Genomic DNA, 27,864 nt, shown 5'->3' on the forward strand with positions numbered 1-27,864 from the left:
TTTATTTCATTTTATAGTTTATACAAAGTGCTCCGATTTAACTTCTTTCAAAAAAAAAAAAAAAAAAAGAAAAAAGTGCTCCCATTTAACTTCTTTTTCTGCCCATTTGGGTAGCTTAACTAAGCTTTATTAATTTCTAATTAAGAAAAAAAAAACTTCTTTTTTTTTTTGTTTTTGGATCTTTGCCTTTTTTTAAAAAAAACTTGTTTTTTCGATTTCATTTTATAGTATATAGTTTATATATACAAATTACTACAAGTCTTCAAACCTCTAATTACTTTCATTTAACTATTTAATCAAGTATCGTCTTGTTGATAATGAATACTAATGTGTTATTCAACTATTTGTAATGAATACATATCTCTGTATTTTATTTTACTCTTTAATTATGTGTGCCTAAATTCTATTTTTTTTTTAATTAATTGTTTGGAACTTAGTTTCAAAATCTATTTTTACAGAATAGAGTTTAATAATTTCATTAGTCAAAAAGAGTTGTGTTTATTTTTTGTCGAATGTAACCCAAATCCCTTTATATCTATCATAAATCTGTTTAAATACTTATTATTAGATAAATCGTATTTGTCGATTGGGGATTACATAACTTAAAATTGGGGTTTACCAACAAAATATTATTTTTTTGGGTTGATATTTTTTTTTAATATGCAATGAAACTTTTAACAACTCCTCTTTTGCCATATAAGAATAATTGTCATATCTCATATGCAATTTCAAATATATATTAAACAATTTATGTGAATAATTTATTTTTTTTAAATTTTGTTGATTTACTAAACATCTGAAATTTGTCCCCCCGAATTACAAATCCTGGCTCCGCCACAGTTTACGTGCCCTAAGATTTAAATATATTTTCACGTCAGGCAACCTACAAATATCCTTTTTTTTTTTCATTTCACAAAATAATGAGAAACAAAACTCCCAATCTACAACAAAAAAAAAAAACTCAATCATTGAATGCATGAGATGAGATGACATGAACAAATATCTAGTGATTAGACTGAACATGTGGATATAAAACAATGCTAGCTTGCCATGCATGGTCTCACATTTTCTATATAAGGCTAGCAAAGCATTTGCATACTCACACAACAAAAATCATAACTAGCTCTCAAAATAAGAAAAAGAAAAAAAAAACTAAAGAGTTCATTTTATTTGTTTGATTATTACTTGAGAGATAATAATGGAGATGAAGGGAAAGAATGTGGTGATGGTAGCCATGATGCTTATGCTCATCATTGTTGTCACCTCTGCCAATACCATTAACGATAATGGTAACGATAACAATGATGAGCTTATTACTCTCCCATCACAAAACATTCTCATGCTACTCGATCGAGTCATATCTCCTAAAATCAACCATAATCTTGGTTGTGTTGATGTACATAATAGGTGTGACGGGTGGTTGTTCCAGTGTTGTGATCCTTATTATTGCGACGGAGCTGTTATAGGTGGCACGTGCCGTGTCCCTTGAATTAAGGTTAACGTTGTTAAGACTTGACTTCGTATTATTATTGTTATGGTTGCTGTAGTTATAATTTCTGTGTGCTTGGACTCCTACTATGATACTGGCTAGTGGCTAAGTATTTGAGGAGCCATTAAATAAGAGTTGTGTTATGTTCTATGTAAAAGGTATCATCTTTTGGTTTTGCATCGGTATGAATTATATTGTTGTTTGTAGTTTTTTTTAATTCTTAGTTTTTACGAAGCTCAATTTGCAATAATTAAACAAAGTTTACCAAATTCAACAACAAACTGATTTAAAACAAGCTACCTTTCAACCAAAAAAAAAAAAAACAAAAAAACTAAGCTAAGCTACTTGGGCTATGTAAAATTATTACAAATCTTATGTTGGAATTTATTTCATTTGTTAATAGTTGAATCATTTTGACTAGCTAGACATGTTTGCTATCGTACCCGGATTTAAACACCTCTAGTGAGCAGGATCACTCCATAGATCTTCTATATGTAAACAGGAAAAATCATCCATCTTCCTTTGTATACTTAACCTCGGGACATAAAATCCGAAGAGGGAACTTGAATGTTTACAAGCAACCATTTGTTGAAGAGTTGAAACAGCTATGGGGGATTGGTGCCACAGGTCACGACATATGCATTTCAAGAAAGCAAAATTTAGAGGTGATTATCAATGGCCCAACCTGGTAGCCCGATCCGAAAAACAACGGGTTTGGACAAGCATAAAATTGCATTTTTATTTCAAAACCCGAATCCAGCTCGAAAAACCCGCTTTAATATATGATGAGCCCGGCATAACTTTGCAGGTTTTTAGGCACATGATTTAATTCAAAGGTCCAACCTAGCAAACTTTCAATTTTCGCTCATCCATTTTGTGAACCATTGGTTGCTATGTTAATCGGACACCGCTAATATCGCGAAGTGTCCGTGTCGACGTGACACTTCACGGACACAGACATGGGACACGTGTCCGATCCTTTACTGTGCACCCGGACACTTCCATTAAGAGAGGAGAGGAAAAAAGAGAAGAAACATGAAAGAAAAACATATCTTGTTCGAAAACTAGCATAAATATAGAGAAGATGGAGAGAAGAATATTGTCATTTATTAGGAGAATTTACCGAGGAAAGAATTATAATAAAAAAAAAAAAAAAAATAGGGGTAGATATAATGAAAAATTTAGACCTTTTGTAATATATAATTTATTTATATAAATTTAAGGGACGTATAGACGTGTCCCCGTACCTGTGTCCAAATATCGGACAGAGTCATTTATCCAAATATCGGACATAATGAAAATTAATGACGTATACAAGAATACATTTATCAAAATAACTCGCCTGGACCCGATTTATACAACTGTGGTCGCTAGCCAAACAAAAGTGTGGTTGCTAGCCAATACAATAACTACTCTGCTGGCATTTGAAGCATTTAATCATGGATATAGACCGATAGACGTGCTTGATTGGTATTACATTAATTAATGCAGACTCAGTTAATATAAGGGTAAGAGGCCTTAATTTTTTTGGTGTTTAGAGAGCCACTAGGACAGGTAATGACAATCGATCCTAGGATCATTTTGAACCGGGTGAGCTAAGCTACACCTCACTCTTAGAGTAATAAGCCTTAATAAGAGCCTTATAGTTTCCACCTTTTCTTTTTCTTTTTCTAAAAAAACATAGGGAAATTCTTAACGGTGACCCTCAACTTCTGCTACGCACCAATGGTCACCTCCCTTTTTTTTTATTACACAAAATGACCTTAGTTAAAAATTTCATCTCACTCATAACCTTATTTCATTAAATATTAACTATGGTTAGATTTCTATTTTTAAAAAAAAATAATAATAAATAAAAAAAAATAAAATTAAATTAAAAAAATTAACCCCAACCACCAAAAACCAGCCACCACCTGCCCAACCACCATATCCCTTCCGGCGACACTACCCCAGGTTCCATCGATCGCCGCCGACACTACCTAGACTCCCCCGACCGCCGATGAAACTGCGCCAACTCCACCTCGACCACCGCCAAGCCAGATTCCCAAATCCCCACCCACAACCCTCCCTCCCTCTCGTCCTTCTCACCGTCACCACCACTAAGTCGCCGAACTCAGAACCCCGACCACCCCCAGATCGCCGAACCCAAACACGATTTGGATTTTGTAGATCGAACTAGGAGCGACGGACGGGTTTAGATCTGGGCGTAGAAGAGGTCAGAGGAGAGAGAAAAGGAGGTTCGTGGGTTGTGGTGGGAGGATGAGCAGTGGGTTTGGTCTGGTGGTGGTGCGGTTCTTGGTCTGGTGGGGAATGTCGGGTTGAGGTGAGGAAGAAGGTAGAGGTGGTGGTGGCGGTGAGGAGAGAGAAGGTGGGTCTTTGGCGGGTTGGGGATTCTTGCTGGAAGTGGTCAAGGTTGAGCAACGTCGCCAGCAGGGTAAGCTTGGAGCAGTGTCGCCGGCGAGGGGAGCTTGGTTGGGTGGGGCTGGCTACATCTGGTGGGGATGAGGGTGAAGGTGGTGGCTAGGTTGGTGGTTTTTATTTTTAGTTTTTTTTTTCAAAGTTAACCATAGTTAGTTTTTTTAAAATAAATAACACTCATTAATGTCATATGTGACATAAATTTCTTAATTAGGGTCATTTTGTACAATAAAAAAAGGGAAATTCTATATGGTGGCCTCATGGTTTTGAATTTTCTACATGGAAGACAAAGTTTTTTTCAGCTCTCTTTAGTGGCACCAAGGTTTAGAAAAATTGACCATATTGACCTTTTTTAGGTTTATGGCTAACTTTTTTAGTTAAAATGGTTAACTTTTGATTTTTTTTATTAAAAATTATTTAAATTATACTTTAAAATAATTAAATTTAAAAAAAAAAAAAAAAAAAAAAAAAAAAAAACATAAAAAACATATGTTATAATATTATAATTATTATGATGTAAATCTAACTCTACAATTGACGATTGATACAATTGTGAAAATCAATCTAACTTTGTAAATAAAAAACATAAATTCCTAATTTCCTATACACAAATGAACAACAATAACTATACATTAATCAATTTACAATAAATTCCTAAAGTCATTTCGGAGAGTCAGAGTGCATTTGTTCCTGGTAAACTAATAACTGACAATGCCTTGATAGCAATGGAAATTTTTCATACCATGAAGAAACGGAGTAAAGGTAGAAAGGGGACAATTGCGATGAAATTGGATATGAGCAAAGCCTATGATCGGGTAGAGTGGTATTTTTTGGAAAACTTATTGCTTAAAATGGGGTTTGCAGATCGATGGGTGAGACTTGTTATGGATTGTGTTTCCACGGTTTCATATTCATTTATTATTAACCGCAATGTGGTAGGTTCGGTGTTTCCCTCTAGGGGGTTGAGACAGGGCAATCCTCTGTCACCATATCTCTTTATTATGGTGGTCGATGCTTTTTCGGCTCTAATAAACAAGGCATCGGATTACAGATTGGTTCATGGTGCTTGGGCTAGTAGGAATGGGTCGAAAATCTCTCATCTCTTCTTTGCTGACGACAGTCTGCTATTAGCAAGGGCCAATTGTGTGGATGCTCGAAGATAGTTGATATACTCAACATATATGAAGCAACTTCCGTACAGAAAATTAACTATGAAAAATCGGAGGTCTCTTTTCGCAAAGGCGTAAATGTTTCGAAACAGGGAGAGTTGGTTGATTTATTGCAGATGCGGCCTGTAGTTAAACATGAAAAATATCTTGGGCTTCCTACTATCGTCGGAAGATCTAAGAGAATGGTGCTTGCGGCCTTGAAAGATAGAATATGGAAAAAGTTGCAGGGCTACAAAGGGAGGCTTTTATCGAGATCCGAGAAGGAAGTTCTTATAAAATCAGTGATCCAAGCCATCCCGACTTATTTGATGGGGGTGTACAAGTTGCCTAATAGTGTCATCGAGGAAATTCGTGGCCTTACAGCAAGATTTTGGTGGGGAAATTCGGATTCTAGAAGGAGAGTTCATTGGCTAAATTGGGAGGTTATGTGCAAACCGAAGTGTTTGGGTGGGATGGGGTTTCGAGATATGGGAGTTTTTAATAAAGCTCTCCTTGGTAAGCAATCTTGGTGACTTATCAACAATCTCGATTCACTTTTTGGGCAAGTAATGATAGGCAAATATTTCCCTCACTCGGATTTTTTGGAGTTCTCTCTTGGCTGTAATTGCAGTTACTCATGGCGAGGGATTTAGGGAGCTAAATCCCTTGTGAAAGAAGGGCTGATATGGAGAGTAGGAGATGGTTCTAAAATCAGAATTTTTGATGACCCGTGGCTTATGGATGAGAATTGGAGGTTTGTTTGTACTCCTAGAACAGACGAGCCGACTGTGGTCAAGGACTTGGTGGATGCTGAAACGAAGGACTGGAACTATGAATTACTCTCTGGTAACTTTGAGGAGAGGGATGTTAGATGTATTTTGTCTATACCTCTTAGTCATAGAGTTCAGGATGACATTATTGACTTGGGCATTTTCCAAAGATGGTGCCTATAATGTCAAAACTGCATATATGCTTGGGAAGTCTTGCAATTTAGGGGCTTTCCATCAAGTGTGGGTAGACATTTGGGCAAAAGTTAAGCATTTTCTCTGGTGAATTAGCACCAACTCCCTGCCAGCTTGTGCCCTCTTGTATAACAGGCATATGAAGGATTCCGCCCTTTGCCCATGGTGTTCTAGTGCTCCTGAAACGCTTCATCACACTTTTTCTTACTGTCCGGTTGTTCAGGATGTGAATGCTCTGAGCTTGCTGTCACTGAACCAGCTTTTGATTTCAAAGAAATGCTTTTGGATTGGAAGCAAAAGAATGAGAGAAAGTGCCTTGTTAAGGTTGCATTCTATGGCAGATATAGAGCCGTAGGAATGAGAAAGTTTTCAACAATAAGGAAGTCCTTCATTTGGTAGTAAGAGACAGAGTTTTTCGCTTGGTTGAAGAATGTGGTAAGTAAGCTGCTAAGGTTTATGGTGTGGTCAGCAAGAGCAAGTGCAATAGCCCGAAGAAATGGCTCCCTCCTCCTTCTGATTTCGTGAAGATCGACTGTGATGCTTGCCTTAAGACCGATGGCTGGATTGGTCTTGGGGCTGCTCCTAGAAACGCTGCAGGGGAGGTCCTATTTGAAGGGGGGTGAGACCAGTGTGTGGCTACTTGCCACCAGAAATTGCAAGAGTGCAGAGCCTTGCTTTTTGGTGTGAAGCTAGCTAGAAGATATGGGTACAAGAAGGTAATTTTTGAGTCGGACTGTCAGCATGTTATCACTCGACTCTCAAAGGCTGCAACCTATTTCATGGATCTTGATTCGGTGCTTGATGATATTTTTTTATCTTTGTTCTAGCTTTGATTTTGTCACTTGATCTCATGTTAAAAGGGATGGAAACTTTGTTGCTCATCACCTTGCTAGTTTAGTACCGTTTGGTGTTGAACAAGTTTGGGAGAATTCTTGCCCTTCTGTAATTTCTCCTTACATTCTAATGGACAATCTTTCCATTGATTAATAAATTTGGTACTAAACGTATTTCAAAAAAAAAAAAAAAAAAAAAAAAAAAAAAAAAAAAAAAAAAAGCTTGTAAAGGAATTTGAACCCTTGGTCTCAAAACGTCCCTCAGTAAATGTAGAAAGTACTAATTCCAACAAAGATTCAACATAAGGGAAAATTATTTTCTTGGAAATGTCAAGATTTGTTTGACTGTATGAAAGAACTTTTGCTTTCCATTTCCATGAATAATTACACTTAACTGGAAGATCGAGCTAGGTAAGTAAATTTATCCACTTTGTGAGAAGTGAAACTTCGGATTCTACACAAATTCTTATATATGGTTGGCCGCACGGTATGACCAGTCATTATGGGGATTACTTCATTCATTAGTGTTATAGGGGTTACTTGGTCAATGTTACAGGAGGTACTCGATCAGTAGTAAAGGGGTTACCCGATCAGTATTACAGTGATTATTCGGTCAGTGTTATAGGAGTTACTTTGCTTTTTTACAAGTGATCACACGGTGTGGCCAGCCACACACAAGACGGATTGTTCTGTTATCAACCAAACAAGTGCACCGTACATATTAATTTGCCAAGAAAATCAATATGTCATGTGTTTTATGTATCAGCCAAATGTAGTTGGACCTTAATAATGTTTGTTGGTTGTCATCATCAAGGACCACGGTATTGCCGCTATAAATAATTGGTAAATGTCTCATTTTGATTTTTTACACGATTTACATAATGCACTATAACCAATGTTAGTGATCTATATAATTTTTAAAAATTTATGTGTACTTCCTCCATTCTTTTATATTGCACCATGAGAGATTTCACGTTTGCCTATGCATTACTTTGGCTATTAATAACTTTAATTAAAATTTTGTAAGGAAGAAAAAAAAAAAAAAAAAAAAAAAAAAAAAAAAAAAAAAAAAACTTGATATTTGAAAAGTAGATTTCGAGATGAATCTAACTAGATTTCACATGATTATGTTTTTCCTAATGGATAAATAACAAAAGATGGTCAAAGAAGATCGATTAAGTGAATAGTGTAAGTCCTTATGGTGCAATAAAAGAAAAACAAGGGAAGTATATAATATAGTTATATGAGAACTTGTTAGATTGCATTAATATATAGTTTTCGAAAATCAAATTTTTAAGATTTATACTAATTGAAACTTAAAAATTTTATTGATTAAAAATCTGCATTGGCATACATGCCTAGTTAAATGGAGGCATTTCATTGGAAAAATTAGTTTTGATAATCCCAACTTTGGCTAATTTTCTTCAAAAATCATAGCTTTTGATTATCCTAGAATAATCCCAACTTATACGTGTATCTTCCTAAAATAATCTGAAGTATTATTTTTGTTGCTTTTGTTGATCCCTTTTGGAACCATTATGTATTACAAAAACAAAAGTTCGGATTATTATAAGAAGATACCTGTATAAGTTGGTATTATTCCAGAATAATCAAAAATTGGGATTATTTAAAGAAAATTAACCAAAGTTGGGATTATTAAAACCAATTTTTCCTTTATTTTAAAAGAGGAAGAATATGCTACAAATACAATGGACGCATTTTTAAGATCAGACTACGTTTAAAACTTTCAGAACAATTGTAGTCCATCAGATGCTCTTATTAACCACGAGGCCTTTGATTTTTTGTTATAGTTGTAGGTAAGGAGAATTATCATACAACGGAGCAAAACAGCAAATCGACACCTCTCACAAGTTAGTCAATCCAACTTCATATAACGCCAATGATCGAATTAATGTGTGATTGCTTGACAATGTTCATGGTGCATGGATGATATATGATGACAACAATCACAACATACATATTAGCATTATAACTCTTATAGTGTAAGACAACTCTGACTCATGGGCGAAAAAAAACAAAAAGTCATTTTCTCTCTTCCCACTTTCTCACTCCTCTTTTCCACTTTTCTCCATGAGTATTTTATTTTAATAACTCCTTACACACTCATGGGCTAAAAAAAAAATACCACACCACTATCTCTCTACATTTCCCTCTCCTAAACTATCTAATTTTCTGATTTTAAAGCTAAGGCCCACGAGTACTGTAGTAATTTATTTTTGCCATTCCCATGGGCATTTGACAATCTCCTCATGGGAATTTTTTTTTTTCTCATGAGTGGGATGCTAATTTTACCATGATATTCTTCTCATAGGCATTTTTTTTGCCCATGAGTGAGAGTGCTCTAAAGGTGTGTGGCAATGAACCAAATTCTTATCAAGTGGAGCTTCGGTCACCCACATTTGATCCATTCACCATTCACCATTCCATTTGCTTCACCCACGTCCATTTGTTAAAAATCCGCTTTACACATCACTAACATCCATCCATCCACTAGTGGAAAAAGTACTTTTGCTCCAAAAAAAAAAAAGAGTATTTGCTCCGGTTTTGAACCGGATCACTTAGAGGGGGAGTCAGTAACAAGAAGAAAATGCTCCGGTTTAAAACAAATCGAAAAGTGACTATTTATTGCATATGTTATAAATTGAATTAAATTTTTACTTTCATGGAATGCATTACCAAATTTATTTTAAATTGAAAGTGATTCCAGGGGCCTCGTTTTTGTAATTGGCACAAAGGATGCTAATCGAGTGAGTCGATCACGAGCTAAGGGGTGCTCAAATCGAGTCGAAATTTTTTTTCATGTGCTCGACTCGTGCTCGTTAAAGTTTTGAGCCAATAAAACCTGCTCAACTTGTGCTCGTTAAAGTTTCGAGTCGAGTCGAGTAGCTCATGATATGCTCGTTAAAGTTTTGACCCTTCTAAAATTATAGGCCTTTATTGTTTTTGTTCACTTTATATAGTTTTTTTTTTATTATTTTATTTATTATTAAAAATTTACTCTTTCTTTTTTGATAATATAAATTAACTCTTATTAAGTGTCAAATTAGTCAATGGTAATAACTTTGTTTGTAAATTTTATATTAATAAAATATATTATCGAGTTGCTCACGAGCTTATCGAGTCGAGTTAGAGCTTGCTCAACTCGTACTCGTTAACATCTTGAGTCGAGTCGAGTTCGAGTCGATCCAACTCGAGCCGAGTTTTGACCGAGTTTTGATCAAGTCGAGCCCGAGTTGCTCACGAGCTACTTAACTCGATTAGCACCACTAGGCACAAGGCCTCCAAAATATTTGTGACAAACCTAATGTTCGCATATCATACTATTCATAATATAAGAGGCAATCAACATCAATGAAGGCAAATAAATAAACAAACATTTTAGATGTACAAATTGTCCGCACACTATTCATAAAAGTTTGTTTGAACTTTATAAAGGATATTTTCTCATTGTATCGCCCATCTCTTTGAAATCTCTTTATTTCTTTCCACCTTTTTTTTTTTTTTTTTTTACAAATACGCCCACTAATTAATTCTCTCCCACTTTATCAACTTTTTTTTACACCCACTCACTCACCGCATAAACATTCTCTTACTACGGAGTAGTTTCACAAATTTTTGTATAATAATAAATGTTTTAAACTTTTAGAATGGAGATAATAATTTTTATATTAAATTTTTTTAAAAAAATTAAGAAAAATTGGTAAAAATATAATAATCCTTATTTTCACCTATTCGCTTTAAAGCATCCTAACTTTACATTATTTTTAAATAATCCGAACATTGGGGTTATTAGCTTTCTTTGGTCCTAACCGGTCACCAACCATGCATATAGTGTACATTGATGAAAAATTATGATTACAGTCATGGTCTAACTTTTTACTTACTCCTTTGTTCATTATTTGGGGTTTTTTTTAATACAATAAGAAGGGGACTTAGGGTGTGTTTTATTCACCTGATTTTCACTTATCTGAACTAATCTGAACTAATATGAGCTTATTTGAACTTAATCAAACTTATTTGAACTTAACTAAACTTATTAATACTTATTTTAGTTGTAATTTGAACTTGGGTAACCTTATAAGAACTTATTTTTCCTGAATTGAACTTATCTGGACTTATCTTAACTTAACTAGAACTTATCTTAACTTAACTAGAACTTATCTGAACTTATATACGTGAAAAAAAAGGTGAACAAAACAGGCCTTTAATACGTATTTATTCAATTAAAAAAATAGGACATTCAATTCAAAATATCCGAATATTAGAAAAACTAAATCGAATACCTAGTTCTTTTTATGATATTTCGGATATCTGAAGATTTTAATACGTATTTATTCAATGATATTTATAATCTTCCTGACTCTCAAGCATTGACTTTATTTTACATTTGATACCATAAAGTTTGATAATCGTATTTATGTACAGTGGCGTTGGAACATGGGGGGACATCCCCATTTTCAAAAAAAAAAAAAGAAAAAATTTATGTTAGCATAACAAATGCAGTATATATATATATATATATATATATATATATATTATATATATATATATATATATAATATTATATATATATATATATATATATATATATATATATATATATATTGGTTGTTGGGCTTTAATAAAGCTTGTTTTTCATTTTATATTTTATACAAAGTGCTCCCATTTAGATTCATTACCAATACATTTTTTATTTAATTTTTTTTTTCTTTTTCCTGTTTTTAGACTTTATTTTTATTTCATTTTATAGTTTATACAAAGTGCTCCCATTTAGATTCATTACCCATACATGTTTTATTTAATTTTTTTTCTTTTTCCTGTTTTTGGACTTTATTTTTATTTCATTTTATAGTTTATACAAAGTGCTCCCATTTAACTTCTTTAAGAAAAAAAAAAAAAAAAAAAAAAAAAAAAAAAAAAAAGGTGCTCCCATTTAACTTCTTTTTCTGCCCATTTGGGTAGCTTAACTAAGCTTTATTAGTTTCTAAATAAGAAAAATAAAACTTCTTTTTCTTGTTTTTGGATTTCGCCTTTTTTTTTAAACTTGTTTTTGGATTTCATTTTATAGTATATAATGTATATATACAAATTATTATAAGTCTTCAAACCTCTAACTACTTTCATTTAACTATTTAATCAAGTATGTCTTGTTGATAATGAATACTAATGTGTTATTAAACTATTTGTAATGAATACATATCTCTGTATTTTATTTTATCTCTTTAATTATGTGTGCCTAAATTCTATTTTTTTTTTTTTTTAATTAATTGTTTGGAACTAAGTTTCAAAATTTATTTTTACAGAATATATTTTAATAATTTCATTAGTCAAAAAAAGTTGTGTTTATTTTTTTTTCGAATGTAACCCAAATCCCTTTATATCTATCATAAATCTGTTTAAATAATTATTATTAGATAAATCGTATTTATCGATTATTGGGGATTACATAACTTAAAATTGGGGTTTACCAACAAAATATTATTTTTTTGGGTTGATAATTTTCTTAATATGCAATGAAACTTTTAACAACTCCTCTTTTGCCATATAAGAATAATTGTCCTCTCTCATGTGCGATTTCAAATATATATTAAACAATTTATGTGAATAATTTTTTTTTCATAAATTTTGTCGATTTACTAAACATCTGAAATTTGTCCCCCCGAATTATAAATCCTGGCTCCGCCACTGATTATGTCCCCTAAGATTTAAATATATTTTGACATCGGCAACCTACAAATATCCTCTTTTTTTTCATTTCACAAAATAATGAGAAACAAAACTCCCAATCTATCATCTATTGGCACTAAAGTGAACGCAATTATATAAAATCTCAGAGTACCAAAGTGAAATTTTCATAAAATATAATTAAGTGCCAGTTTCAACACGAGTATATATACCCTACATAAAAATAAGTCGATCCTCCATTTACATCATACATTCAATTCATACCTAAGAGTCTAAGACAAATTTACAACTAATTTAATTAATTAAGATTTAAGAGTGTGCCCTACCTATGACCACAACAGCCTATTAAGGTATTTACAAACGTGTGAACTCGATTATTGAATGCATGAGATGAGATGAGATGATATGAACAATTATCTAGTGATTAGAGTGAACGTGTGGATATAAAACAGTGCTAGCTTAGCCATGCATGGTCTCACATTTTCTATATAAGGCTAGCAAAGCATTTGCATACTCACACAACAAAAATCATAACTAGCTCTCAAAATAAGAAAATAGAGTTCATTTTATTTGTTTGATTATTACTTGAAAGATAATAATGGAGATGAAGGGAAAGAATGTGGTGATGGTAGCTATGATGCTTATGCTCATCATTGTTGTCACCTCTGCCAATACCATTAACGATAATGGTAACGATAACAATGATGAGCTTATTACTCTCCCATCCAAAAACATTCTCATGCTACTTGATCGAGCTGTATTTCCTAATATCAACCATAATCTTCAATGTCGAGGCTACAAACAACCTTGTGACGGGGTTATAACCCAGTGTTGTAATCATTATTATTGCAGCAGGCCTGTTTTAGGCGGATATTGTCGCAAAGATAAGCTCACTATTATTGAACAAGTTTAATGATGTTAATGATATGGTGTTATTACATGTTGTTGTTGTTATTTGTGTGTAATGTGCTTGGACTCCTACTATAGGTATTTGAGGAGCCATGAAATAAAAGGTAAATGTTATGTAAGCTAATAATAAGAAGGTACTATACCCTTCTATATTATCTTTGTATCATTTTTATTGTTCTGGAATAATAAATGTGTTGTTTGTTGTTTTTTGTGGTTAATTAAGTTACACTCTAGGTATTTATGTTTTCCTCTGTCTCTCCATCTGTTTAATGTTGAATACGGGTCTAGGCCACACCCGCAATCGAGAGAGATTTCACTTCACAAGTCCAGGAGGTTCCATCCTAAAACCATATGGCAATAGGAAGATTAGCCCCTGACTTATTAAGTGTTTTAACCCTCTTCTTTTCTCAATGTGGGACACTTACATGTGTTTTTTGGGAAGTTTATACTTCAACACTCCCCCTCACATGTAAGGTCCCTTATTTCGTCTCATGTGATTTCCTTGGGTTAATGCGCACTTTTTTCACTCCACTCACATAGACCTACCCACTCAATTTGGCCCATTATACTCAATACTCAAGCTATTAAAGATCCCAAACCGTAGGTCTGGCTCTGATACCATGTTAAATATGAGTTTGGACCGCGCCCGATCCGCAACTAAGAGAGAGAGTTCACTTCACAAGTCCAAGGAGATTTCATCCCAAAACCATATAACAATAAGAGGATTAGCCCCTTATCCTTATAAAGTGTGTAACTCTGTCTTCTTTTCTCAACGTAAAACACTTACATGTATTCTTTGAGAAGTTTATACTTCAACAATTTAATTTGTAAAAATGGTATGTTTTATATGAATTTGTCCTCTAATTTTTTTTAATTTATTAATTACAAGTAGTTTTTTTGTTATTGGAAAATCATGTACTTTATTATTTTTGGTGTCCTTTTTATATTGTTTTGCAAAAATATGAGGATTGTTGGTAGTATATATAAAAAAATAAATAAATTAAAAAAAAAAAAAAAAAAAACTACTTTGGAATTTAGATACTCTATATACATAGGGTAGAGATATAATGAAAACGAAGAATCTTTAAATGAAAAGGATGATAAAATTGATTGTCAACTTTTTTTAATTGTTTCCTAATAACTAAAGCCCTTTTCACTTCACATTAAAAAAAAAAAAAAATATTCTGTAAATATAATTTCAATTCGGTAAAAATAAGTTCAAAACAAACACACTACAGTAAAAATAAGTTAAATTCAATTTACACCCTAATTATGCCATTTGCTTTATATAAAAGTTAAACTAAAATTGAAATATTAAATTGCTTATTAATTATTATATGTATGTGATTTCATTTTTAATATATTAGGGCAATATAGTTAACGTGCGCAATGCGTGTGCCATAGCTAGTCATGTCTCGAGAATTCTTTCAATTTGGTCTTATGTTGTAACAACTATAATTGTTGGTAGCATTAATGAAGGAAAATGTAGTAAACAAATATCTTTAAGGATATAAATGTCCGCACACTATTCTTAAAATCTTTACAAAAAAAAAAATGCATTAATATTAACTAGGGTAAATAAGTAAATAAACATTTTAAAGGGTATAATTGTCCAAACGCTATTCACAAAAGTTATCTCAAATTTCGTTAGTGTTATACAGGTTATTCGGTCAATGTTACAAGGATTTTTTGATCAGTGTTATAGGGGTTACTCAGTAAGTGTTTTAGGGATTACTCGACCAATATTACAGAGGTTACTCAGTCAGTGTTATAGGAATTACTTTGTTCTTTTACGATTCTATGTCATTCTGTGTCCGTGGTCAACTATTAAATTTCTTTTGGACCTAAAAAAATATAGAAACGTGAGCTAGCTCTTTGCTATTTTTGGTTCATCTAAATTGATGGGCCTGGTACAATAACAGCCTATTAGTCACCCCTTCTGTAAAGCATTTTCATACGACATTTATAAAATTACTAGGGTGGTTAACGCGCGCGATGTGCGCTTTAATTAGCCATGTTCGAAGAGCTTTTCAGTTTGACTTTATATCACAAATGTAGTTGTTGACAGCATTAATGAGGGCAAATATGTAAACAAATGTTTTAAGGGGTATAAATGTGGGTACACTATTCTTAAGAGTTTAAAAAGATTATTAACATTAATGAGGGCAAATAAGTAAATAAATATTTTAAAGGATATAATTGTCTAAACACTATTAATAAGAGTTATCTCATACTTTTTAAAAGGTAGGGATATAGCCTTACAATAAAAACGACTTATGCATTTCTATGATCGTTATCATAGATTGTTTTTGGATCCAATATAAGTTCAACTCATATAGGATTTGCCACTACTTGTATAAAACACCCAAAATCCCCCTTAACATTTTCGGCGCTTGTTATTCCACTCTTTCAATTCCCCCAAATTTATCAACATAAAGAATATCACCTCACAACCCATGACAAATACAGTACTAATGTAAAGGGTACCTTTTTTTACAAAAATGGCTGCTATAAATTTATAAAAGGTCCTATACGACGATTTTTCAAAAAAATATTTATTGATTATATATAAAACACTAATCGATCCATGATGATACTAAAGTTATACTACACCGTTTCATTCAATTTGCATGTTTGTTTTTTTTTTTTTTTTTTTTTTTCTTTTCTTTAATTCTTTTTTTTTGGTTAAATACTTTCTATCCAAGCAACTCTATAAATAATTTTAAGATCTATTTTTTTATTTCTCTCTCCTCTTTTTCAGTCTTTTTGTTTTCTTTTTCTTCTGGTGTTATACAAGTTTCAAACACACTCTCTCACAAGCTAACATCCTTTTTTTATTGGAAAAATACACTTTAATAATCTCAACTATGGGCGATTAACTTCTAATAATTCCAACTATGGGGTCAGTTTACCTCCAATAGTCCCAACCTATCAACGATGAGTCAATGACCTGTCATAACAGGTGACTATGACACATGTCAACACGTGATTGGTCCAAAAAAAATTTTTAAAAAAAAAAACATATAAAAAATAAAATATACGAAAATCCCAACCACCCTCTCCCCTACCCCCTAACCTCGTCGAAACCCTAACCCCAACCCTCAATCTCACCGGAAACCGGCCGCCGGCCTCACCACCCATCCCCGACCCCCGAAACCGCCCAGCCAGACCTCCCCGACCCCCAAAACCACCTTAAAAGGATGCGATTTCGAGCAAGGTGAACCTCGAAATCTACCACCTTAAAGGTCGTCGCAGGCGTGGATTGGGTCTGGAGGTTGAAGATGAGGTCGGAGGTGGTGTGACGGCGAGCGTGTTCTTCGGCAACGGCTTCGAAGTAGTAGCGATGAAGTCCCAGGCAGAGTCGGTGACTTATCGTTGACGGAATTTCAAGTTTCTGGGGTCGGGGGTTGGCTGGGGGGTGGTTTCGGGTGTCGAGGGTTCGCTAGGAGGTGGTTTCAGCGGTCGGGGATTGGCTGGAAGGTGATTTCGAAGGTCGGGGATAGGTCAAAGGGGATCGGCCGGCCGGTTTAGGTGGTTAAGGAGAGGTGGCCGCCCAGATTCCGGCAAGGTTAGGGTTTGACGGTGGCTAAGGGTGGCTGGGTATTTTTGGGATTTTTTTTGTTTTTGTAAATGCTTTTTTAAAAAAAAAATTTGGACAAATCACATGTTGACACTTGGCTATTAAAACAAAAAAAAAAAAAAAAAAAACTCTTCAACAGGTTACCAGTCATTGGGACCATTGAAGGCAAACTGGTAGCATAGTTAGGATTATTAAATAATAAATCTTAGTAGGGATTATTAAACGTAATCGCCCATAGTTGAGATTATTAAGGTGCATTTTTCCTTCTTTTTTTTTTCTTTTTTTTGAGTAAATGTGGCTTACGTGTGATGTTTCATGGGTGGAGAACACGCCTTTTAAAACTCCCCTCACATGTGTCATCCATTTTTTATTTTGACCCAACTTATTAAAGGTCCAACTCATGGTTTTGGACTTGATGCCATGTTAAAGATGGGCCTAGACTATGCTTATCAAGAAGAGAGAAATAGAATGTTTACTTCACAAAACCAAGTGGTATCTATCTTAAAACTATAAGACAATAAGAGATATACTACGTATCTTTTTAACAATATAAAGTGATTAATATCTCTTTTATTTTTTGGTGTAAGGAGAGTCATCGGGGCATATGATGTAAACAAGATTTGATCCCAGCTACTGTAGATTTTATAGTATCACCACTCAACACCTTAACCAACTAACTTAGTTAATCATCCACATTAAGTCTCCATTTATCAAAAGAGAATTTGAAATACTTTAAGAAGCAAAAGTTGGATCTGACATGACTATCAATGAAAAATTTTGAGATGTAAGGCGATTATAGGGAAATTCTTAGACCTACTTTATTAAAAGATTTTAGATTATTGACACCTAGCCTATTAGAGCTTTGACCAATCTGAAAATGCTAATTTATTTGGGTGTTTAGTTAAACATACAATTTATAAAAAGAGCTTTTTGAGAAAGGTCCTAATACAGCCAACTAGTCAAACCAATTAATATAAGATACAACCAGTAGTTATATCAATCAGGTATCAGCTAATTACTAAAATAAAGTCCTGTTATTTCCTTTTTAAATCAGGTCATCAATTGCCTTACTTAGAGGGACCCAAATAGATTTGTGCAAAGATTTGATTCCTACCTAATAATCCTCCCAACCCCCCCCCCCCCCCCAAAAAAAAAAAAAAAAAAAAAAAAACAAAACAAAAAAAAAACAAAAAACAAAAACTAGCCCTTGTCCACTTCCAATCATCCAATTAGTATTTTTTGCCAAGTAATTTTATACTATCTCCTCTTAATGCTCTTCCAAATCAAGGATCTATATTTGCTCTATCAAAATATGTCAATAATATCAATCAATGTATTGACAGATGCATTATTAGCCACTGAGTCATAAGAAGTATTAGAAATCAATGGGCAATGGGATGTGGTAGGGGCTTTCCTATTTAATTAAGGGTGATGTTATATATAGCCTTTAGGGCTATGTTTAAGACATTATTATACTTTCTAAAATGGAAATAATTTGTGAACTCATGACAAAATCATGTGCAAATCAATGTAATAAATGCTTGATTTTATCAAATATTACCACTTTTGACTCCTTATTCATAGCCCTTAAATTAGGGCTATGTTTATCATTTTCCTTTAATTAACCATGTGCTATCTTGCTAGGTGCAACATACACCCTCTTATATCGAGCTTTGTTTTGAAAATGCCTTGTAGCAAAATAATGGATCAAGTTAAAGCTTAAAGGGGGCTCCAAATGAACTAATAAGATTTGGGATTTGCCATACTTTGGGCCAATAAGAAGACAATGGATGAACTATTTTCTTTAACGAGGCTTGAAAGTATTACTTGGTGCATGGCATTAGAGGTGTCAAATCGAGTACCCAGATGGAGTTTGGGTTGACCCACGACGAGTCAAGATGTTTGGGTCAGGTAATAATGGGTCATTTAAATTTAACAAACCAAATCAAATCGGGTTGAGCTTAATCAAATTCGGGTTAAAGTTGAGTTCAAGCATGGTCGGATACAAATCGAACTTGGGTCAAATCAAATTCGGGTCGATTCATATCGAGTTAAGATGAACTCGGATCCGTGTTTTATCGGGTTTATTTGGGTCAAAATGGATTTATTTGACTTTGGATCGGGTCATTTCGAATTTGACTAGATCTTGGTTCAAATCAATTCAATTCTGGTTAAAATTTGAATATGGTTACTTCTTTTATTAGCTCATTCTCAATTAAATTTACTTTAGTTTCGGTTTTGAGTCGACTAATTTGAATTCAGGTCAATCTCAGTTCAAGTCATTTTAGCTATATTAGAATACATGTCATGTCATTTTTGTTATTGGAGATTTTCATTCATAAATAGTCTGTTGGGTTTCATTTAATTAATTTTCGTATTGGCTTATTAGAATTGTTATAAGATTGACTACTCAAGTTATTGCAGAAAATGACTATTTATCGCCTTGATCGGGTGATTATCACATCATTGTAAAATATCTTTTTCCTTACCGTTTTACGTTTATTGTCGTCTTTGCAGCTATTTATCATTGTCAAGTCATTGGCAACTTGATTACTAGAAGTATTAAGATTGTTTATTATATAGTATCATCTAAATTGTGATTAAAAATACAAGATTTTCAAATCTTAGGAATGTTTAAATTTGTTATTGTTAATGAAGTTATACCCCTCCATTCGTAATGATCGCAACACATTTATCATATGTTGGTTTCATACTAATTCTAACACCTTATTTAGTAAGGCCACATTACTAAGGGTCAATAATGAATAAATGTTACTTGAGTTTGACGTATAACTAAAATAAGTTTTAATAAAGCTTATCCGAATTTAAATAAATAAATTACAACTAAATAAGCTACAATAAGATCTAATAAGTTAAAGTATGTTATTGAAAATTTAGATCTCTTAAGGGATGATTGTAAGTGTCGAATGACTATTATTATTTAATGAAATCACCCTCCCTATTCCATTCAAAAAAAAAAAAAAAAAAAAAAAAGGTTAAAGTATGTTCAAATAAGGATTTGTTCCATTCACCTTATTTTCTCTTATTTCAAGACTATAAGTTCAGATAATATCATATAATTTTAGATAGGTTTATACAAATTCAGATTAGTTCAGATAAATTCAAATTAGTTCAAATAAATTCGGATACATTTTGAAATGTTCAGATTAGTTCAGATAATTTATGATAAATTAAGATAAGTTCAGATTATTTCAAATAAATTCGGATAAGTACAGATAAATTAATATAAGTTCATATTATTTCAGATTAATTAGATATTTTCTTATAAATTCAAATAAGTTCAGATAACTTCAAATAAATTCAGATAGGTTCAGATTGATATGAGTTCAGATAAATTCAAATATGCTTTATAAAATCGGATAAATTCAGAGTTGTTTATATAAATTCAGATAAGTTCAATTAAGTTGAAATAGATTCAGATTCGTCAAAATCAGGTGAATATAACACACCTAATCACATTAATATATCATATATACATATTTATGTTATACATTTCATATTTTATACTTTAGGAACTTATTTCAAATTTTATACATTTTAGGAACTTATATTTTATGGTATAATGATAATTTAGGATTGTTTGACTCTAGAGTACTAAAATCATGGACTAATATATCGATCATTGTACCGTCCCTATGATGTTGACTCCATTCAAACACTCTTATTGCTTTGTCACACCACACTTTACCTCTGTAGTATCTCAATGTTTACTACAAATTAAATTTTTTTTTATACCATTTTATTACCAATTACCATTCCATTCTCTGTCTCCCTTCTTTGTTCTCTGTACAATTCACAACTTGGATCATGAGTTATTATTCGTGCCCTATTACCAATTACATTAGTCATGTTGGGTTATTGTCATGGAAAGTTTTAGTTAGGTTAATAATATGTTGGGTTTAACTGCATCATGAGTAATTTCGAGTCGGTTTTAATAAAGGTCATGGGAAGTTTCAAATCAGATAATTAAAGATCGGGTAAAAAGAGGTATTGTTCAGGTCTGAATGGTTTCGGGTAGATTTTGTTTCGGGCTAGATCGAATTCGGATTTTATATTATTGGGTCTTATTGGTTTCGAATTATATATGAGTCGATTCCAAGTTGGGTTTAGATCATAAATTACCGGATGGAGTCGATTTTGAGATAACGTCGGTTCGACACCATATCGAATTCGGATAAAAAATACCCGGAACCAACTAGTTCGAAAACAGTTCAGTTTCAGGTAAACATTTCGGGTCGGGTAAGTTTTTGACACCCCTACATGGCATAGAGGTTAATTTGTACTTTTTGGAATGTTTTAATAATATGATTAACAACATTTGTACATTCTTGAATTTCTTATATTGTATGATTTAACGTTAGATAAGAAGTGTCAATAACTTCCTAGTATCTTTCAAAAAAAAAAAAAAAAAAAAAAAATGAGAGAGAGAGAGAGAACTTTCTAGTACTGATTTTTAAGGGATGTATCACGTGTGTATCGGTGCATCTCCTTGTGTGGAGAGTTTCCTTAATGAAAATTTGATTTATTAGGCAGACGAAAAGAAAAAGAGTCAACACGCTACATTTAGGACTCTGTGGACTACCTTCTATCCTAATAATTTTGAAAACTAAATTTAACATATTATAAATTGATTTAAATACATCACCCCAATGTGAGAAGAACATCGAAAATCATACTTTATTATCACTGGAGGATCTATGTGGGTGCCTGGGTGGCACGGGCCCCACCTAAAATACTTTAAGTTTCTTTTATTGGTTTAAAATTATATTATATTGATGATATAATATAAATAGTTATGCCTGTATAATTATTCATTAAGTGCCCTTCCAAGCTTAGTATTCTACATCAATCATTGTTCATAATGGGTGTGCAAAATTAATTTTTAATGTGCCAAACAATTCCTTTATTTTGCTTTTTAGACCTTCTATTGTAGATTTGTAGACATGAATTAAAGTTTTTTTTATAAATAATTTATCATTAGTTACCACCCAACCTACGATCTAAAAAAACGTGTTTTATATGTTTTGCTGTCTTAGAAATATCTTCCAAATATCAATCTATTACATTCATCAAGAAAAAATGTATCTTTATCTTATCATTGTTTTCTTAGTCGGTTCATATATTCAAAACTTCAAAAATCATATGACCCCAGACCCTTTTCTTAAATTATACGAGTACTATGTGATAGAACTTTAAAAAGCTTGGGAATAAGGATTTAGGATTGAACAGTAAAAAAAGTGTGTTCTGATTGATAAATTATTAGTATATGCAACTTAGGAAAATTAACTAAACTAAGCTTAATTACAAAATAATTTTTTAAAATAGACTCGTGGCCAAACTATTTACTAAACTAAGCTTCTAGGGAAAAACGCTGTTATTCAATGTGTAAAACGCTGTCTGATTACCAAACTAAGCTTCCATGGTAAAACGCTGTTATTCAATGTGTAAAACGCTGTCTGGGACAGCGTTTTACATATTGACTTTTTTTTTAAAAAAAAAAAACAAGGTAAAAAACCAAACTTTTGATTTAAAAAAAAAATAATAAGTTACTGAAACGCGGTCTCAGGCAGCGTTTCACTAACTTATTTTTATTTTATTATTTTTTTAAAAATCAGATACTATTGCCATGCAGATTATGATTACTACTACTGTTGTACTATTACAGCCTCTAATGTAGCCGACCTAATAAACTTGCCTTTTCATATTGTTTTGAAGACTCTTTTCCCTCATTTTTTCACCTTATTTTTCTATCTTTATTTATTCACTAATTATAAATGGTTACTATATTTCGTTTTGAATTAGTTGTTGAAAAGTGTTTGATTTGAAAGTTTATAATTGACAATTATCTAAGCATGTACTAATATATATGGTTACTATAATTTTTTTTTAATAAAAATGAATATAAATAAGCTGAAATAAAATGCATGGACTAATTAGCGATGAGAAAATCTAATGGGACTACCAAATACCAATGTTAATATGATTTAATAACCATATTTTATAAACACATGTAATGATGTAATCTATTGGTCATCATTAACAAAGACCCCTAAAATTAGAATTAGAATTAGCATTAGGAAGGAATTCAATAAGATTAAATGGTTAACATATTGTTAAACGATTAATTAGTAGTCCGCTTCCACTTAAAAATGAGTCATACTTTTATTTTAAAAAAAAAAAAAAAAACGAGTCATATTTTGAGGGATGTTTCTTTACTTTCTTTAGGTACTTGAAAATTTATTCTATTATTAGTCATCCAATTATATAATAATGCATAACTTAAAACCTCAATTATTATCCATTGGCTAATAACAATAGATAGCAAAAAAAAAAAAAAAAAAAAAAAAAACAATTTACAAAATTCTAATCAAATCATCTTATTAAAAAAAAAAGAATTTTTTTTTTTTTTCTGAATTAGCATATTTGTATGAAAGAACACATGCAAATCCATTGCCCTAGAAAGAACACATGCAAATATCAATAGTATCTGATTATTATTTTTTTATTTAAATCAGAAATTTGGTTTTTTATTTTAAAAAAAAAAGTCAATATGTAAAACGCTGTCTGGGACATACACTGGTTATATGTTGACTAATTTTTTTATTTTTTTTGGTAAATAGTTTGGCCACGAGTCTATTTTAAAAAAATTATTTTGTAATTTAGCTTAGTTTGGTTAATTTTCCTGCAACTTATTTAATCAATCACCCACCAATCAACAAACGTAAAGAATCCCACGTTAAAAAGTATTTTCAACCACTAAATCTCATGTAAATCACGGCCACATTTGATTAGCAATATTACGTTTCAACTACCAAAATTTTACTCTATTATACTTCCTTCGTTTTCCTAATTTTACATTATGGGTTGAGGATGCGGATTTTAAGAAGAGGAGAGAGATAGACAAAAATTAAGATATGGACTCGTGTGGTAAGGAGAAAGAAAGAGAGAAAACATGTGCAAGTAGGAAAATGTTGCAATATTTATGAAACTTCCTAAAGTGGTAATTGTCGCAATATTTGTAGAACAGATGAAGTATTATATATTGAATCATTGGATGTATATTAGTGATAATGCTTGCAATTCACCATCTACAAATCGAAATATTAGCTTACACAATTTTTAATAATCCAAACTTTAAGCCATTTACTTTAAATAATCTCAATTTTCGATTATTCTGAAATAATCCAAACATTGGGTGGCTTTTTTCTCTAACAGGCCAACAACATGTTGAAAGATTTTATTTATTTTTCTAAATGTCATGTGTCACAAAGTAATTGGTCAAAAAAATTGTAAAAATAAAAGCAAAAAATAAAAAAAATAAAAACTTTGTATATATATAAAGCTACCCCTACCTCCTCCCTTGACCCTAACCCACACCCTAACTAGCCGACCACCCCAAGCCCCGAAACTGGCCAACTGCCCCACTCCGACCCCTAAAATTGGTCGGCCAACCCGACCCCTAAACTTCCCCTTCCCTTCCCCAACCCTCGAAAACTGCCCCCCCCCCCACCCCCTGCCTTCCTCTAACCTAGAAACCGGCACCCCTGGCAAGTTTTGGGGAGGGGGGTGGTTTTCGAGGGTTCGATAAAAGGAGTTGTTTTCCGGGATGGGAAAGGGAAGGGGGCGGTTTCAAGGGTGAGGGAAGGGTGGTCAGGGCGTTTCGGGGGGTGGGGGGAAGGGAGGGAAGGTTGTGATACTGATTATCCCTATCTTTGCACCTCGGCCCACTACCCCTTTTTAATTGGCACTAGATGAAGCCCGTGTGATGCACGGGGTGTTTATTTTTCTTAAAACAAACAAATATTTTTTGTATTTATGTGATAAAATTTGATATTTTATTCGTTGTATGTAGTATATCATTTAAGATTTTTATTTTAAAATAAATTGTGAATTTCCTCTCATTCATTATATATTTAGATAAAATTCCTAATCTCAAAAGATAATATTTTATATTTTTTTTACACAAATAAAATTTTATATTTAATTAATTTTAAACTTTAAAATCTCATTCGCCAATTTTGCTTATGTGGTATTTGAATTATTTTATTCTAAAAGAAATTATAAATCTCTTATTTAATTGGCTTTTAACTAAAATGTATAATCCTACATGGCACGTTAAGAAAATTTAATCCTACGTGACTCTCTAAAAACTTGGAAAAAAACTCCCTTTATATACATACTAGTTTTGTGCCCTGTGCGATGCCCGGGTTGTTTATTAAATTTTAAGATAATTTTTTTTTATCTATATGCTAAATTTTAAAACATATCATTAATATAAACTTTTTATCTATCCAAATAAATCATATGTGTCAATAATGGTTATTTGTAACCTACGTGCACCACACTTACGAAAAGTTGGAATACCATATCTCGTCCCCTGCTGGCTAATCGAACCGCTTAAGTTTTGTTATATCGCGTGATTTTGATTAATCGTACAACTTTATAGATTTATTAATGACTAACTTATTTTTTATGTCAATTAACAAAATATATCATAAATAGATTTATTTTGAAGTATTCTCTTTTTTTTTTTTTTTGAAGGAAATTTTGAAGTATTCTTTATCACAAATATTATGATAAAAAAAAATATTTTTTTAGGATAATCATAAAGAGTTATAATCTAATTATTAATTTGAATAAAGTTATAATATTGGTATTTTGTCGAAAATAAACTCTAAACCAATAATTTTATCCTAAATTCTATCCAAATTTTATTGAAATTAAAACAATAAACCAACTTTTTTATCGTACAAAATCTATCCAATCTTTTTATTAAAAAATATATTCAAATAAGTCGTATGTGTCAAAATAATTATCCTTATATGGTGCCTACGTGGCTCGACACTTGGCGAAAAGTTAAAATGCCACGTGTCGTCGTCTCGTGGCAAGGCTAAAAGTTCCGCTTTATATATTAGTTATAGTTTTGTGCCCGGGTGATGCCAATTGTTGATAAAATTTTATGATAAACCTTTTTGCTTGAATGTTAATTACGATCATATACTCACTTTGGAAGATGCGGAATATTCAGACATACTATATCATATCGCTTATTTATATAATAGTGTGCTTGTAGTTTTGTTTGTAAATAGATATTTATGTTATTATTAACTTGAAATCATTTTTATTAATTGAAATTAAATTATTTTTACTGAACCAAAAGTAATTTCTACCAAACTAAAATTATCTTTACTAATTAAAAATTAAATATATTATAAATGAATCTTATTTTAAAGAACTTTTTAAAACAAACTTTACGATGGAAATAGAATCGAGTTATGGGATATTTATTAGAAGTTATAATTAATTTTGTATACTGGTATATGAAATATTAGAAGTATATCGACAATAAAACTCTATACAACAATTTTATCTTAAAAAATCTATCCATACTTAGCATCATATGTGTCACAATAATACATAATTTTCGCCTACGTGGCAACACTTGGCGAATAACTGGAATGTCAAGTGTCGCTATCTTGTAGCTTGGCTGCGAGACCGGCTTTATATATTAGTGACTAGTTTTGTGCCCGGGCTATGCCCGTATGGTTGATAAAATTTAAGATACCATTTTTACTTGAATGTTAATTACGGTCAAATAATTCGTTCTGATAATGTAGGATATTTAGACATACGATATCATATGAAGTGTACTTTGTGTAGTTTTGTTAGTAAATTAATCCCCCATGATTTTGTGTTTATTATAATTATATTTTATTATTTATAACTAGGTTAAAATCCCGTGCAATGCACGGTTGTTAAATATTTTTGACAATAATAATACAAAATATAAAGTACATAAAAGATATTCACAAATATTTCATTTGTATATATGTGGAATATGATTGTCAAAATGAAAAGAAAATATCATAAGGTATAAATAATTTACATAAAGATTTTGCCAAAAAAAAAAAAAAAAAAAGGCGGGAAATTTTTTACAAGGTAATGACAAGTGTTATGGAAGGATTTGCTTTTAGTATAGGTTAATAGATTAAACTTTATTATTAAAGATATAATTATTTTATAAATATTTCAAAAATAATAAATTAGTTTTGAGTTATTTAGTCATTACTAGCTATTGCCAATAATCATTTTACCATCCAAACTAAGAGCCTAGTCCAATTTACCTCAAAGCCCAACCTTACATCTCATTTTTTTTTTAAGCTTTGGTATATATTTGGGCCTAAACAAGTTATCTTAATTATATTTGGATTAAGAAACCCTCAAACCCACTTCTTATTATTTATACCCACCTATAACTTTTCCCCTTATTTTCCCCTCCAATCTCACGTAAACCTCACTCCCTCACAAACTCCATCACTGCTTTGCCTCTTCTTCCATTCACGCACCAACCAGGGGGAAAAAAAAAAAAAAAAAAAAGTCGCTGATGTGCCTTGCTGCCGCCGACGCCAGTCCATCACCGGCGCCACCCTGCTGCTCCGGCGACCACCAGTAGTTCGCCCCTTCTCTCTCTCCTTCCTTCCTTCTTTCTTTTCTTTTGTTAAATTGATTAAAGTTCCAATCTTTATTAAATTTTTGTTCTTAAATTGTTATTATTATGATTTGATTATGCATATGAGTGCAAAAGATTACAAATTTTTGAATTTTACTATGTTTAATTTAATGACTAAAATTTCAGATTATTATGAGTATAAAAAGTGGGTTGAAAATCTTGATTTTTCATGGTTTTAGGGTTTAAAACGTGTTGATTAAGTTATCTAATTATATTATGTCTAAATTATGTTAAAACATAACTATTTTAATTCCTTTTAAAATTTCAGATTTATTAAAGTTTCAATCT

At 32.0% G+C, this 27,864-nt stretch overlaps 1 protein-coding gene across 1 annotated transcript; it reads left to right on the forward strand.

The window, feature by feature from the left end:
• The first annotated feature begins 1,198 nt into the window (after positions 1–1,198).
• Positions 1,199–6,640, forward strand: LOC110692047. Its single transcript, XM_021869039.1, has 4 exons — positions 1,199–1,396; positions 5,028–5,571; positions 6,241–6,382; positions 6,487–6,640. Exons 1-4 carry the CDS (start codon positions 1,199–1,201, stop codon positions 6,638–6,640), a joined length of 1,038 nt encoding a protein of 345 aa, XP_021724731.1.
• The last annotated feature ends 21,224 nt before the right edge of the window (positions 6,641–27,864 follow it).

This window comes from Chenopodium quinoa, unplaced genomic scaffold (assembly GCF_001683475.1).
Source record: "Chenopodium quinoa cultivar QQ74 unplaced genomic scaffold, ASM168347v1, whole genome shotgun sequence".
Taxonomy (NCBI): domain Eukaryota; kingdom Viridiplantae; phylum Streptophyta; class Magnoliopsida; order Caryophyllales; family Amaranthaceae; genus Chenopodium; species Chenopodium quinoa.